Raw genomic sequence first — 15,136 nt, 5'->3', positions numbered from 1 at the left:
TCTTTTAAATAATAAGGATGTTGCGGCATTACCTTTATTATTAAAAGAAATACAACTGGACATCTCCTTAAAAAAATAGCTATAAATTAGCCCAAAGGCCCAACAATATAAATTGAACTTGAAATTGAGCCCACAAAAGTTTGAAATCATGACCCGGCTCCTCCCTCCGATATAGATTATGACAAAATTCATTGATCATGCAAAGAACAAAACTAGATTTCAAAAGCCCATTATATGAAAAAAAAAAAGAAATACTAATAATTCAAACATAAAGCTGAAAGGCAACCTCTCTGATACCAAATGTAAGAAAAAGCTGTAATGAATAAAAAGATCTATAGGATCTTTTACCTCTGGCCATTTATGCTTGATAACTGGAAAGTTTCAGATCTACAAAAGAGACTAGAGATTTTGTAGGGAAGAGACTTCTAGTCTTTTGCCTTAGAACTTTTTTTGAGTAGTTCTAATGGAAAACACAAGCCCTTTTATATAGGCAAGACTAGGGACCCTCATTTATTACTCCTACAACCTTTAGGCTACCCTCATTATTTCATCCATAAAAAAATAGCAAGGGTCACTACTTTATTTATGAAGGGTAATTACCTATACTTGATAGATGAAGTGTATCATTTTAGATGAAGTGAACCACTTTAGGGAAGACAAAAGTTTTCTAGAAAAACCAAAAGTCTAACATTGAAATCTCTGCTTTAGACAAAATATGCTTTCTCAGACGATTTGTCTATAGGGGGTATATAAGTTAAGATCATATCAGTTACAAAGGAATTTGTGTATTATAGAGGCCTAATCGTGAATAGTTGGCTTGTAATCTGAAATTTTTCTTGTATGTATTAAGTTATTACTATAACTTTACTTTCGTGAATGAAAGAGATTTATTTTTAATAAAAAAAAAATACATGCTGCGAAAAAGTATACAGGGAAAGCAGTCAACAGTAAATATTCCTTGAAATACCAATGTCAAAGTCCATTTGGCAACACGACTTACATATGGTAGGACTTATCTTCGAGGTTGAAGATTTTGGTTCCCGTCTAAAGAAATGATTGGCCAGTTTGAAAAGCTGTTCATTATTCGAGTTTCTATTAGCCGGGTGGTTTCTTTGTTTTTCTTTTTAAATGAGAAGCGAAGAAAATGCAAATATTGATTTCGAAACAGGAAAAACAAATGGTCGCAGTGCAGCCATATTTAGGCAACTGCCAAAATAACTAAAACTAATTATAAAGAAACTTGGGCAGAAAAATCCATTTTACATCTGATTTTGTAATCTCCCATACAAACAGAAATTGTACTCAATTCGAGTGTCCAAGGCGAATTACATTGAACACTTGTATTACGAGACAGAAAAAGTGAAAAACATCTCTGTTTTACAGCAAAGGGCTAATCAGAACATAACATGACCATGTTGCCACATGAAGGAAAGGTTGAATTGTAAGCTCATTTCCACAATCTAGATACTTATGATGCTATGGGTCCTCTTGAACTTGATCAGACATCTCTTTCTCCATAGCAGCTCTCTTCAGTGCCTCCCTCCTTAATGCTGCTCTTCTGGCAGCCCTCTCATCAGCATCAGCCCGGACTTTCTCCATTATAGTACGGAAACCAGGCATTGTCCGATCCAACTTCTTGTAAACTTGGGTGCTAAGGTCAGTGAAAGTTTTATACAGTCTCTGCAAGAAAAGAAATCACAAAGGGTCGTGCACTAATTAAACCCACAGTTTTAGAGCACCCGTCAGGAGAGGATTTAGGAAATAATCAAACAGTTTAGCTACTGATATGCAAAAACTCCGGTTGGGACTTCCAAACATGAATTCTTATGACGTATCGGTTGTTCTTCGCTCGTACTTCTTTCCTAAAACAGACATTACATTTGAGGATAAATTGGCAAGGAGACACCAATAACTATATTTTTTTTTTGATAAGTACCAATAACTATATTAATCAGATTAATTAAGCAAGCAGACTTGATCAATCACAACTCAAGCAAAAAATAAAAATAAAAACTAATTTCAAGATTATTGGCTCAAGTGTTAAAGGCTTTGGTCGTGGTGGTATGCTCCATCCAAGTCTAAGGTTCGAATTCCTTTAGGTACAAACAATCTTTAAGGGCCATCGGATTGCGCAATTTTTTCCTTGATTTACCCAAGGTGCACTTGCAGGAAACTTCTTGCCTAGGGCTTATGAACCCCAGGGATTAGTTAGGACATTGTTCCCAAACATCCAATGCCAATAAAAAATAAAGATTATCAAGCAGGAACATCAGTGTACCCCTTGCTATTTTTAAAGTTGAACATGACCATAGAGCTCAAGCAAGGTAAAAAAACTAATTTAAAACCAGAATTAGGATGCAAGTCTTTACCTTGACATCCTTATTCCAATGCCTGATGTATGGAGGACCTGTTGTGTATGATCCAAGAGGTTCACGATACCACTGCCCGCCATATGTTATCTGATCCATTGCTTGTTCTATACTTAAAACCTCCCATGGCCTTAACCCGGGAATAATTTTAGCCAATTGGTATCTGCTCACATACACAAACAAAACATTAGATTCACAACAACATATTTACAATTCCTTCTAAGTATCCTCAAATAATTGACTAATTGTGACTTTCATAAACCCTTAACTAAGAAAGTGTTAGCTCCAGTAGCTCCAATCTGCCACTCTTTCCTCTTAAGAAAAGATAAAAGAATCATTTTCTAGAGGACAGAATGGTATACCACTGACCAGTTGCTTCATCTATGATTTGACATACCATTAATCTTATATCAGTTGGATGTAAAAGAGCTGGAAAAAAAAATGCAAAACACCAGCTGCATGGACATACCTAAGATGTTTTGGTATGAATTTGTTTGGCATATGGTCCTGCTCCAAAAGTGTAGTCAGTTCAGAGCCACTAGCCCAAAGAAATAGGGCATGACTAGGAATTTTAACCCCTGGCCAAAAACCATCATTAGCTTTCAGTACCGCCAAGTCGCGTCTCTTACTCTCTAGAGCTTCTTCTTGTAGCTGCTTATAGGTTTTCTTCTCATGTCCTTTGAGAGGAACCCAAGGAGGTATGCCATTCTGTAGTTTGTGGAGAAAAGCTGTTGCGGCAGCACCAAGTCTAACTGAAGACACCGAATGGTAAGCCAACAATCAATATTAAACAAAGTCATAGCCATGCATATCATACCTAATAAATTAAGACATCTTCACAGAGTGGCACATTCAAATAACTTTTATTTTTTATTTTTTTATTTTTTATAGGTGATTCATTCAAATAACTTTTTGTGGCCTAAAGAAGTTACTGGAGTTCATAGTTCTATTAGGTTTCATAAGAATAGCTTTCTTTGGCATACATTTTTTTCCCATTATGACTAGTACCAAAATTTTCAAAACACATCCAAAGAGAAATCACCAAGTAACTTGAAGAAAATTTGATCAATGAATCGAGAGAGTTTTACAAGGAATTGTCATCTAAAACTTGCATTACGCAACCTTCAGTTTCTTCCTTCAATACCATTTGCCACTTCTGAAGTCCACATATAGCGTAAAGAATCAACCGGTCATGATCAAAAGTTATAATGTGTGTGTGTGTGTTTGCATTTTTATAAGTACGAACGAATCAAAAGTCATAATATGATTAAAAAACATAGACGCCACCTTTTCGTTATAAATTGACAAACGATAAGTTCATTGCCACTAGCAATGGCCAAGAAGCTACTCATTACTAACAGATAAAGGAAAGATTAAAGCTGGAAGTTTAACAAACCTTCCCAAGTGGCAATTGCAGGTTCCAAGCCATAAACCATGTGTATTGGTGCCCATTCATCCATGTCTTCACCCCAAATGAAAGTGTGCTTATCAATAATCCCACCACCCCAAGCTGTTTTAAGCGTTATCAGCTCGCACGGTCCCCGAGTACGACCCAACCGATCCTTATAGTACCATCCACCACTCCTCATGATAACTTCATCAACCAACAACAGCATTAACATAATGAAAGAAACAGATACGCTACGCAGAAACATAATGTCTGGGACTCAATAAGTAAAACTGATGCACTTTATTTCCCAATAAACATAAGATCTTGTAGAATACAAACTTACAATCATAGTACCGCTTCTCGAGGCGCTTGTACCCGATGGCCTGAGCAACATCAATTGGCCGGCCCGGCGGATACGGTCTCTGCCTAAAGCCCCAAAGCCCAAAAAGGAACTGCTTCATAAAGTCCCAAAACTTGTCGTCGGATTCCTTCTTCGTCTTTATCGCTTTCCTTGGCATAGGCCGGCCGTCCAACCCAGGCACATGGGGCAACGCCTGCCACAGCTTCTTATCCTCCCTGCGATACGGAGTATCATTCTCTTTCAGCTCCATCTCGTTGATCTTATCTGTAATCTCTTCGGCTCGAGCCAGGAACTGCACGACAGGGCTGGCCCTGAACCGGGCCCAGAACTCCTCGTTCTCTTTCAGCTCCGCCTCCGTGGGGTTCTCTTTCTTCTCGAAGATTGGGTCCTCGTTCATGATCTTCTCGACTTCGGGGGTGTGTCTGTAATCGGGTAAGTTCTCGCATTCCCAGTAGAAATAATCCAGCATTTGGCGGTAGTAACCGGGTTCTTTCGGTTTTTGGTCTTGCGGATTTTTGGGTTTTCTTCTAAAGGGGTTCGGGAGGCTGATTGCGGCGAAACTTGTGGGGTTTGGGGTGTTGGGTACAAACGATTCGGGGAAGGAGAGAAAGTTGATGGGCGCGATGGGATTTGGAGGTTTCTTGAACCAGTTGTCAAAGGGGTTAAAGTTAATGGAAGCCATTTGGGTAGAGAATGGAGGAGGGTTTAGCAAAAGGTTGAGAAATGGACGACGAGCTGAGTGAGTAGAGTTTTATCAGGGAAGAAGAAGGAACGGATAGCGAAGATCAGACCAAGAAGGCGGAATGGCAATTTGTGGCTGTTTGGGCTCAATATCTCTTCTATTGCGACTATGCCCATTGGGCTAAATCAACGAAAAGACTATTTATTTTGGTAAAATTTGGATTGTGGGATGAGATAAATTAAAATAAAAGTTAAAAAGTTAAAAAAAAAAATTAATTTTAAAATATTATTTATTAATAATAATATTATTATGATATTTAAAAAATTTGAATTATTTATTATATTTTATATGAAAATTTTAAAAAATTATAATGATTAGATCCATAAATAGAGATGAGTTGGTGTGATTTTTGTATAGGCCAAATGGGTCAAGCTTATGTTGCTGAGTTGTTCTATGAAAATGCAGAAAATAAATTATTTTTTACACTAATAGTTGTATTTCTATATCATTGTCCTCTAAATAAAAAAAGATTTGTGACGTCCAGATTTTACTTAGGATTGGATGGAAACTGAAGCATCGGGACATGTAATTCAAAATCACATATTTCTTATTCATGATAGTTAATATATAATGTACTTGACATGTTTATAGCAATATGAAATAATTGCAATGGAAAAGTTTATAGCTAAAGAAAGTTTGAACAATTTTAATATAGTACCAAAATAAAACATCTATTAATTCTAAAAATGTTTGTTCTAAAAGATCTCCCAATATAAAATAAGGGTTTTAAACCACAAATCCTATTTTAAAAGTACTATAAAAAAGTGTCATAACATAATAAGGGCTTTAAACCCAAAATATCCAAAACTTATTATTCTTTAACATGCATCCAGAAGACATCCTAATGGCCCTCATCCTTATCCAAGAGCTTCTGGAGGTCCTAAAAGAGCTTTAGTACTTTTAGTATGAAATTCTCAGTGGACTCAAGCCGCTCCACTAATGATGGTTCCATAGAGTGCTCAGGGCTCTTTGAGACTTCCTTAATTTTCGGGGGATTCTCGCATTTGCTCTTCCCATAGCTATTTGCTAACTCTGTCATAAATTCTATCATTCCCTCTGGAATGGTAATGGAAACTATTACAGTAAGATTTTAAGAAATTTCAGCTGGTTAAACTAAAAACATATACAGATATAAAATAAGCATTTATAAGGCAAATCATGAGTATGAGTGCATAAGCATGAACATGTACTTTGACCAAAAACACATTTTTTGTCCCATGTACATTCTTTCTTTTCAAAAACATTGATCTTGTAACCACATATTAAAATAAAATAATCATGTAACAAAATATCACATTTTCGTTTCTTATAAAAAGTTTTAACAAGATATATAATCCATCACTTGAAGGGGCACCTTAATTTGTTCATTTAGAAACAATGCCTTTATTTGCACATTTGAAATGTAAATGTTGACGGGTTATAAGTCATGGTCAGATTTGGAAAAAGAGAAACAAAAAAATGTAAACTCCAAAATCTTTAATATTGTTCGCCTGCTAGAGTTTTGAGTAGTGTAGAACTCATAAGCTGTGTGTCTTTTCTAATTTGAGCATTAAATTTGGATAAATGATTAGAAAGTATCTCCATCTCCATTGGATATATGGCCATTAATTAAAGATGTAGGAAAATATGGTTGGATAACTAGGATTGGCAGTTAGTGTACAAAACAAATGATAGTATACATTTACACTAAAACAAGAAAAGGACTCTATACTGTCCTAGATTTAGGTGATGTTTGGTTAGCCAACCCAACCCAACTCATCTTATCTAATCATTACAACTTTTTTAACTTTCAATACAAAATATAATAAACAATTTAACTTTTTCAAATTTTAAAATAATAATAATATTAAAAATAATATTTTAAACTTTCATCTCAACTCAAATCATTATCCAAATTGAAACTTTGACCATTGCAGTTCCTTTCCATTCCAAGATCATCTCATTCCCAACTCGTCCTTGAATACTTGCTCCATAGGAATTTTCCCCTTTCACCAGTTCTTTTGCTTCTGCTAGTATCTCTTTGCTCAATCTCCTACCCGGCAACCCAAACCCTTCATTGAGATGGCAGCCTTCCCTTATCTCCTTCCACATTTGGAGCCAAGATCGAGATGAGATATAAGGTGCCACAAAGAGACACTCCATAGCTATTCTTGCATCTGGAAGATGAAGTGAGAAATTCACTTCCAATGATTCTCACATGGCTTGGTAATGCACCAAACATCCATAAAAAAATGACCCTAAACTTGAGTAATATTTTAGTTTTTCACTAGCAACACCATCACCAAAGGTTATAGTACCGCTATTACTAGTACTGCAGTCAGCAAGCCCAACTATCAATTCCTGGGCCACCCTTAGAAATTCCATCGCAAGCCTTTTGCTTCTACTCCTTGCCATATGTGGAAGCCCCAACATGCAATTAAAAACCAACCATTCTCTTCTCCCACTCCTATTCTTCATTTTCTTTGTCTCACTCACTAAATCCTCAATTCTCTTCTCCTGCACTTTCAACCTTAGACCAAGAGCTCTGGCTTGGTTACAGAGCCGCCTTTTGGTTTCCTCAAACCTCCAGGGTGAAGGAACACGATCACAATCCTCATCTTCCTATTTAATCAATGTCAATGTTAATGTTTTTTTATTGTTTGGCGTGCAATCTTCTCAATCATTGGAGGCCACTGAATCCCTTCTCCCATGTCAAAGTCCACTATGTGTATAGTCTCTGCATCATCTAGCATGGCTTCAAGAATCGCAGAATTTGCTGCAAAGTGAGCAAACCTCCCTTGTGGAAAGCTTTGGTAGAATGCTTGGAACGCAACCTCAAAATTCTTGTAGGACTCTTGTTTAGGGTAGTCACCTTGATTGTCAATTTGCTAGGATAAGGAGAATGCAAAACGCTCCAAGTTTTTGCCAACTGGGCTAACTTTCTCACCGATGCATCTGAGAATCACCTGTGCAAGCTCTCTTTGATCCTTTTCCAAGGCTTCTCCATAAGCCTTGAGTAAATGGTAAATGCTTTTAAGGTTATTGACTTCCATATCCTCTCTTGGAAAGGTGAGTAATGGTTGAATAGATGATACATCAAGCGATGACTCAGATTTTGTTGTTGATGGGCTAGGACACAAAAAGTCTTCTCCTGGGGAAAATTGTTGCAGACTGAAACTTCCCACATTTTCTCCTAACAACCCATTCATACATTCAATCTCAGCATCATCGTTCAAAATAGACTCTAATTCCCCACCCACCATCAAGATGTCTTTCTTGGCTAACATGACTTGCTGGGAATCATCAAAAAATGGGTATTGGACAAAGTTACTATAGAACAAAGTTGAAGAAAAGGGAGTTGAAGAAAATTGAGAGGAATCCTCTGTTGTGGTGAATTGTACTGAAGAGAACTCATAGCTATCAAAAGGGCCATCCATGTTGAGGTCATGGTGTACACCCTGATCAAAAGTGGAATCCATGACATTGTAGAACGGCCATGAGTGCCGAAAAAGATCAGGTTGCATCATTGTTTGATAGTTTCCATAGGGTAGTAAAATTGTGTACAGGGGAGCTTACTTTTCTGGCAAGCCAAGTGTTTATAGACTAATGTATGACAAATTAACATAAAATAATTAGAGAAATAAAATATAAAATCTACCACCAAACTAGATATGTTTACAATAATTTATAGGCTTTCACTCTCACCCACTTTCTCCAAAATATATATGTTTTCAATAATTTATTAACCTTTCACTCTCACCCACTTTCTCCAGAGTTTCTAGTTGAGCCTTCTTTCTTCATTTATTGGCAGCTTCTTGGAGGTGGCATGTAAGGTGTAATCCCATTCATATTTTAATCCAAGACATTCGTTGAATAATCTTTCTTTGTCTTTTCAATGTAATCCCCAAAAAAATATTCTAATACTAAAAGAATGCCTATCCTGAAATTGGTCCTCTTATGTGTAGAAAACATTCCAATAGTACAAGTCCACGTATTGACACAGACATTTTGTGAAATAACACCTATATAGCTCGGCAGACGGCTTTGTGGTCAACATATAGTATTTGCATCAAAAAGGTCAAGCAGAAATAGTTAATTTACTTGCTTCAAAACTTTATCCTCAAGTTTCATGTATTAATAGTAATTTAGGTAAGATTCTTAGTTTTCACATGTTATGATAATTTCTTGATCAAATAAGTTGTACATATTATAAAACAAAGTTTGACTTCATTGAATATGAAACAACCCTATTCAATCCCTATGAAATATTTCATAATTTTATGAATAGTGGTGAAATAGTTTGAGTGAAAACATACGTTTTATTGGATTTTAAAAAATGAAAGAGAAAAAGTTAAATAAAAATATCATAAAGTTAAATGAATTACTTGAATATAAATTTTTAATATTATTTTTGTTTTGAAGTTTGTAAAAATTTTATTGATTTTTGTGTTTAATTTTGAAGTTTATAAAATTTATATTAGTTTTTGTGTACAGATAATAATTAAATAATGATTAAATGAAAAAGATTAAAAATTTAAAATGGAAAAGTGTTTTAAATTTGAGTGATATTTAAAAATAAAATTAAGAAAAATTTTAAAGATTTTGAGAATTTCATATTTCATCTTTATATGTTAACGTGCCTTGGTCATGGAGTTTTGTAATATGTGCAAATGTAAGATAATAGATAGGCCGAATTAAGCAGGCTGGTTCCTATTGGAACTTGATGCAAACACTTTTGTCTTTTGATTGCCATCTAATTAATTAAGATTAGTGATCCTGATTGCAATATTATTTTATTACCAACCAAATACCCTTTAGGCCTTTCTAATTCTTTAAATTATAATGCGATCTCTAGACTTTGGTTTTAATAATTAATGCCTAAGTTTTTTTTTTGTCAATTTCAGAACTCAGTTTTGCCCTTTCTACTCAATCATCATCCTTGTCTCCATTTCTGCCAATTTTTTAAATTGGAATTTGTTATATTTATAACCTCTTAATCTATGTTTGTCTCATCAAGACTCGTTTGGTTACGTAATTCAGATAAGATGAGATGATATATTTTATTTAAAGTTGAATAAAATGTTGTTATAATATTAGTTTAGTTTTGGAATTTGAAAAAATTGAACTATTTATTTTATTTTATTTGAAAATTTGAAAAAATTATAATGATTATATAAAATAAAATGAGATAGTTTGATATTGTGTAACCAAATTAGCCCATTTATAGAAACGGATCGATATATGAGTGACATTATCTATAATTTGTATGTCTTTGTCTATGTATTAAGATATATAATTTTGAAAGCAAAGTTCTTGCTCCATGATCTCCTCCATGAATTTAATAATTTATTAAGCTTAAACCAATTTGGAAGTTTGGAGCTGATCTGCAACTTGAATTTTTATTATTTGTTCATTTTATCTACATTATAGATAGGTACATTATAGGGAATGAGGGATTTTCACTCCTAAACATACACGTACGTTGAGTCCACAATAAGATTTAACAATATTTTGGCAGTGAAATTACTTAATTTCATGATGAAAATGATTATCATTAGCATGAAGCTCCTCTGAGGTTTCTCTTGCAACATTGAAAACGAAAAATTCTATACACTACACTTTCATCTCATTATATCATCCAATGGTATAAATGTGTCACATCTTATATATTAAGATAAAAGTGAAATAAAAGTGTAATGTATAGCATTACTGTTAAAATACATACTATTTACGTACGTAAGTCTCTTTATGATTAATTATCTGTATAATTTTGATAGTCTCGACCCCACAAAATGGGATCTAGTGCCATTGAAAATCATGCCTCCTATATTTGATATTCACTTTTAAAAGCTTTTATTGCTTGTTAAACTGTGTCAGTTGATTAGCAGTTAATCGGTTTGATTCGATTATGTTTTGGATATGCTGTTAAATTGGTATAAGTTGGTTTTAGAATTTTGAAAATCAAAATCGACTGTTTATTCAAGGAATCGGAACTTCAAGTAATTTTCGGTTGGTACAATTTTATATGTGTGATTCAGTTTTAGACTTTTTTGTTGAGTTAGTTTGTTTCTTTTCCAAATGAATAATCTCTTTTAACTCAAATATGAGTTTTAGAGCTCAAAACATTATTTTCAGCCCAAAACACCATGTATATATAACGTAATATGTACTTATCAATATATACTAATGGTGGAGTAATGTGCAAGGTACATTTGACTTGGCAAAGGGTAGTGGGTTTTTGGAGTTGTGGGAAAGTTTGATGGGACAATTGACTTCAGATTAGTTGGAGGGGGTAGCTGTCCAGTTAAAAAAGATATGAATGAGAAGAAATGAGATAGTTTTTGAGAAAATGCTCTCATGTTTCAAGAAGCTATTGGTAACTGTAAGAGAAGGTCTAGAGGAATATCAGAAGACTCAGCAAGTGCAGAAACCAGAGGTTATTACAGGAATCAGGAATCAGTGAAGAAACCAAAGCAAACATATATACATGGGTGAAACCAGGTGCAGGCTTTGTGAAAGTTAGTTGGAATGCATCTCTGGATGTCAAGCAAAGGTGATGGGGATGAGGATTATAATAATAAATGAGATGGATGAGACTATGATGGCAGCTTGTGACAATAGAAAAATGGTTCAGAGACCAGACATAGCAAAGTGCATTACATTGTGGAAAGCTTTGGAGATTTGCAGAGACCTATATTTTTAGAGGGTGATTTTCAAAGGTGATGCTAAAAGCTATTATTATGGCTATAGAGAGTGATGAAGAGATAATGACTTGTTATGGTCATTTGATTAATGACATTAGACAGGTTTTTAGTAATAGATGTGATTGACATATAAAATTTACATATAGGGATAGTAATATAGTAGCTCATTCTTTAGTAAAGGCTGCTTTACAATTGGGGGATGAAAGAATCTAGGTTGAAGAAGTCCCTGACTTCATTGTACAAAATTTGGGTCAAGACAATGGCTGTAATGGGTGAAGTTTGTTCAATGATATATCGAGGTTTCTTTTTCCAAAAAAGAAAAAAAAATGTACATTTGTCTACTTGAGAGAAAATAAGCTAATCATATATGTCAACTATATATATCAAAATAAAGTAATATACACATCAATCATAATGACATACATGTCAAAATAAAATAAGCTAACCATATATCTCAATTATACATCTCAAAATAAAGTAATATATGCATCAACCATAGTAATATACATCCCAAAAAAGTTTGATACAAGTTTACAAAACAAAGCAATATACATGCTTAATGTCAACTGTAGTTTGACACAAGTTTCCAAAATGAAGTGATATATACATCATATATGAATCATAGATTACTACATATGTAATACTTATACCATATTAAATATGTAAGTATGTAACTTAATATGTAATGATAAATAATAACATGTTAATAACTTAATATTAACATTCATATTTAAATGAAAGTTTATATCAAGAAAGCATAAATAAAAAGATTAAAATGTCATGTTATATTAATTTATAATATGTATAATATAAAAAACTAAAAATTATATATCCCAGTTTGATTCAGTCCAATTCAATTTTCAAATCATGAAAACTGGGACTGAATTGGTTGTAATCAATACTAGAGGATAAATAATAATATATTTATAATTTAATATTATTATTCATATTTAAGAGTGAATTTATATTGATGAAGCATAATTAATAATATTAAAATTTCGTTATATTAATTTTATAATATATATATATATATATAAGAAATTAAATATATATCAATTCAATTTGATTCTTCTTCACTGCAAAACTGTAAGGAAGCTCATGAATGCCAGCACTTCTTGTGAGGTGACACCATGAGGAAATACTTGAGCAATGTTATATATATTTACAATTTTACTTATTATTTTACTTATAATACTCATTTTATAATACTCATTTTATTAGTTTTCTTTTAAAATTAAAAATATTATAATTTTCATCATATCAATAACTGATACGTGGAAAAGTAAATATTTTGTAAATTTTTCTTAAAAATATTTAACATTTTTCATATTACTTTGGCCTTATAAGATATCAAAACATATGTGCTTCATTTTTCCAGAAAGTGGGTGGACGAACTAACTTATTACATGAAGGTTTGCACATAGATGTTAAGTATTTGTTATCTAGACACTAATGTGGGTGACATCAATCACCCCCTACCTAGCTCAGGAGGCACCGCTACACTCTAATTTTCTGTTAAATGGATCAATCTATCGCAACCATTCTATATACTATATAATTTAAGAGTGGTGCTACTATGCCACCCAAGTTTAACCACTAGGTGTGCCCCTAGTGGAAATTTAACTTTTTTAACTTTTTTCTTTCCAATATTTCTTAAACATCTTCAAACATTTTTTAAATATAAAAAATAGCTCCAATACACTAACTGTTCGGCTTTGGTGACTGTTTTAGGCCTTAAAGCAGCAACTAATAATACTAACATTTCAACAGTGTACAAAATAAAATCATGAGGATCACTATATCAGATTATTTTCTAAAATACCCTAACATATTTTCCTCAAAGTACACATAGATTATTTCCTTCCCAGGCTATCCGTTGTGTCCCTTTCGAAAACTCATCAAATCATCATCTAATCATTTCGAAGCCAGGCAGCCCACCTCTACCAACCAGTTCGATGACAGGTAGCCCAACGCGGCCACGCAATCCGATGTCACCCATAGCCACAATCAAAAGTTAGGGAAATGCTTTGGGTCCCGAAGTGTGTCCCGAATGATGATTTTTTTTTTACTTAATGATTAAATATGCATTTTTTAGTGATGTTGTGAATTTTTTATTTTTTAAAAAATATTTAAGAATATAAAAAAATGAATGAAAAAAATGGCTTATTCGGTGGGTTCTCTGGGTACATCATTCGGTGGATGTAGCAGGACCCCAAAAGTTATCACTTTAACCAGATAACACCAATGAATACCTGGTTTGACATCAACATTGCTTTGCTTATAAAGCCTGGTGTCAAGTACTTGCTTCCCCCACTCCCCAAAAAAAAAAACAAAAAAGAGGCAAATTGGTGCAGTGCACAACAAAATACATTCGCGAACCATATGAGAAACAACATCAAATAATAGTACCTAAGTTGTTGTGAATCATGACCATCCCCCCCCCCCCCCCTCCCCCCCGCGGCCACACACACACACACACACACACACACACACACACACACACACATAGCTCATCATCTTTTCAAACCATTCTCAAGCTCGACAACTAACTTCTCTCACTTTGAGAACCCAAATAAACAAAACCAGTTAGCTTGCCAAAAAGCTTCCATTCTCTTATGAAGGAAAAAATGGGTCCCACTCTTCAAAATTCTCCACAAAATGCAAACCCACACTTAAATCACTTTCACATTCTTCAATTAGGCCAAAAATCTCGGATTTCAACCCCTATCCCACTGCCAAATCATTCATTCAACTCTTACTTCTATCGGGTCCTATCGAACCCATGAAGCCTTTATTGGGTTTTTTGATTCAGATAAACCCTGTATGTCAGCTTGTATAGTGCCTCCCTTGAAATCAAGAGTTCACGGCAGTGAAATCCAAAGATGTTCATGGCGTTGAGGGGTGAGGGATTTGATGAGAGAGAGACAAGGTTGAGGGAGGGATTGGGTTTCGAGTGGGTGGGATTGGGTTTTGAGTGGGTGAGAGATGTGGGTTTCAGTGTGGTGCATCACATTTCTAGTCTAATGGGTGGGCTACGTGGTATAATAATATTAAAGGCTGTTCTCGGCCCTTTGATAGATTAACTACTCAGAAGATATTCTCATATATTAATAGTCACTTTCTTAACTATTAAGTAAAAAAATTTAAAAATAAATAAAATAAATGAACGGTCAAATTGAGAGGTAAACTTAAGCATATCATTTTTCTCAATTTAAAGAGGCTCAAACTAGGCTGTGTTAGAGGGGTTCAAGGTTTGGGCATTAAATACTTTTATAAAGTCCACGTTACACCGATCTAAACTGATCACAGGCTCATTCACGCGCATTGGTCATTGGGCTTTCCCACAAATTAAAGCCGAATTAAATTTCATTGCCATCTTTGGTCAACTTCAATAACAATATGTAGATTGATGATATTCTTATAGTGGCCCCGACCCTAGCTTGTATTATTTGAATTTTGTTATGTATGAACTTATTTGTATGGCCATACATAGTCATAAATGAAGACTATTGAAGTCATTAATTAAGATCATTGAAACCATCAATTAAGACCTATCTTTAGCCTACAATTAAGACCATTGAACCATACCTA

The 15,136-nt window shown here is 34.2% G+C and overlaps 1 protein-coding gene and 1 pseudogene across 2 annotated transcripts; both read right to left on the bottom strand.

The window, feature by feature from the left end:
• Nucleotides 1-1,197: 1,197 nt before the first annotated feature.
• Nucleotides 1,198-4,946, bottom strand: LOC122279677 (protein TIC 56, chloroplastic). 2 transcript variants are annotated; one of them, XM_043090451.1, is made up of 5 exons: nt 4,103-4,946; nt 3,766-3,963; nt 2,839-3,121; nt 2,370-2,532; nt 1,198-1,712 (listed from the first exon to the last, which is right to left on the bottom strand). In XM_043090451.1, the coding sequence occupies exons 1-5, from the start codon at nt 4,800-4,802 to the stop codon at nt 1,599-1,601; spliced, it is 1,458 nt and encodes a 485-aa protein (XP_042946385.1). In that variant the 5' UTR covers nt 4,803-4,946; the 3' UTR covers nt 1,198-1,598. The 2 variants fall into 2 exon arrangements, with proteins under 2 accessions (XP_042946385.1, XP_042946384.1); XM_043090450.1 differs by having other exon boundaries at nt 1,198-1,680; nt 4,103-4,944.
• A 1,794-nt stretch (nt 4,947-6,740) lies between these two features.
• LOC122278709 lies at nt 6,741-8,368 on the bottom strand (annotated as a pseudogene).
• Nucleotides 8,369-15,136: the final 6,768 nt, after the last annotated feature.

This window comes from Carya illinoinensis, chromosome 10 (assembly GCF_018687715.1).
Source record: "Carya illinoinensis cultivar Pawnee chromosome 10, C.illinoinensisPawnee_v1, whole genome shotgun sequence".
NCBI lineage: Eukaryota > Viridiplantae > Streptophyta > Magnoliopsida > Fagales > Juglandaceae > Carya > Carya illinoinensis.
This window is presented reverse-complemented; position numbering and strand designations above follow the sequence as displayed.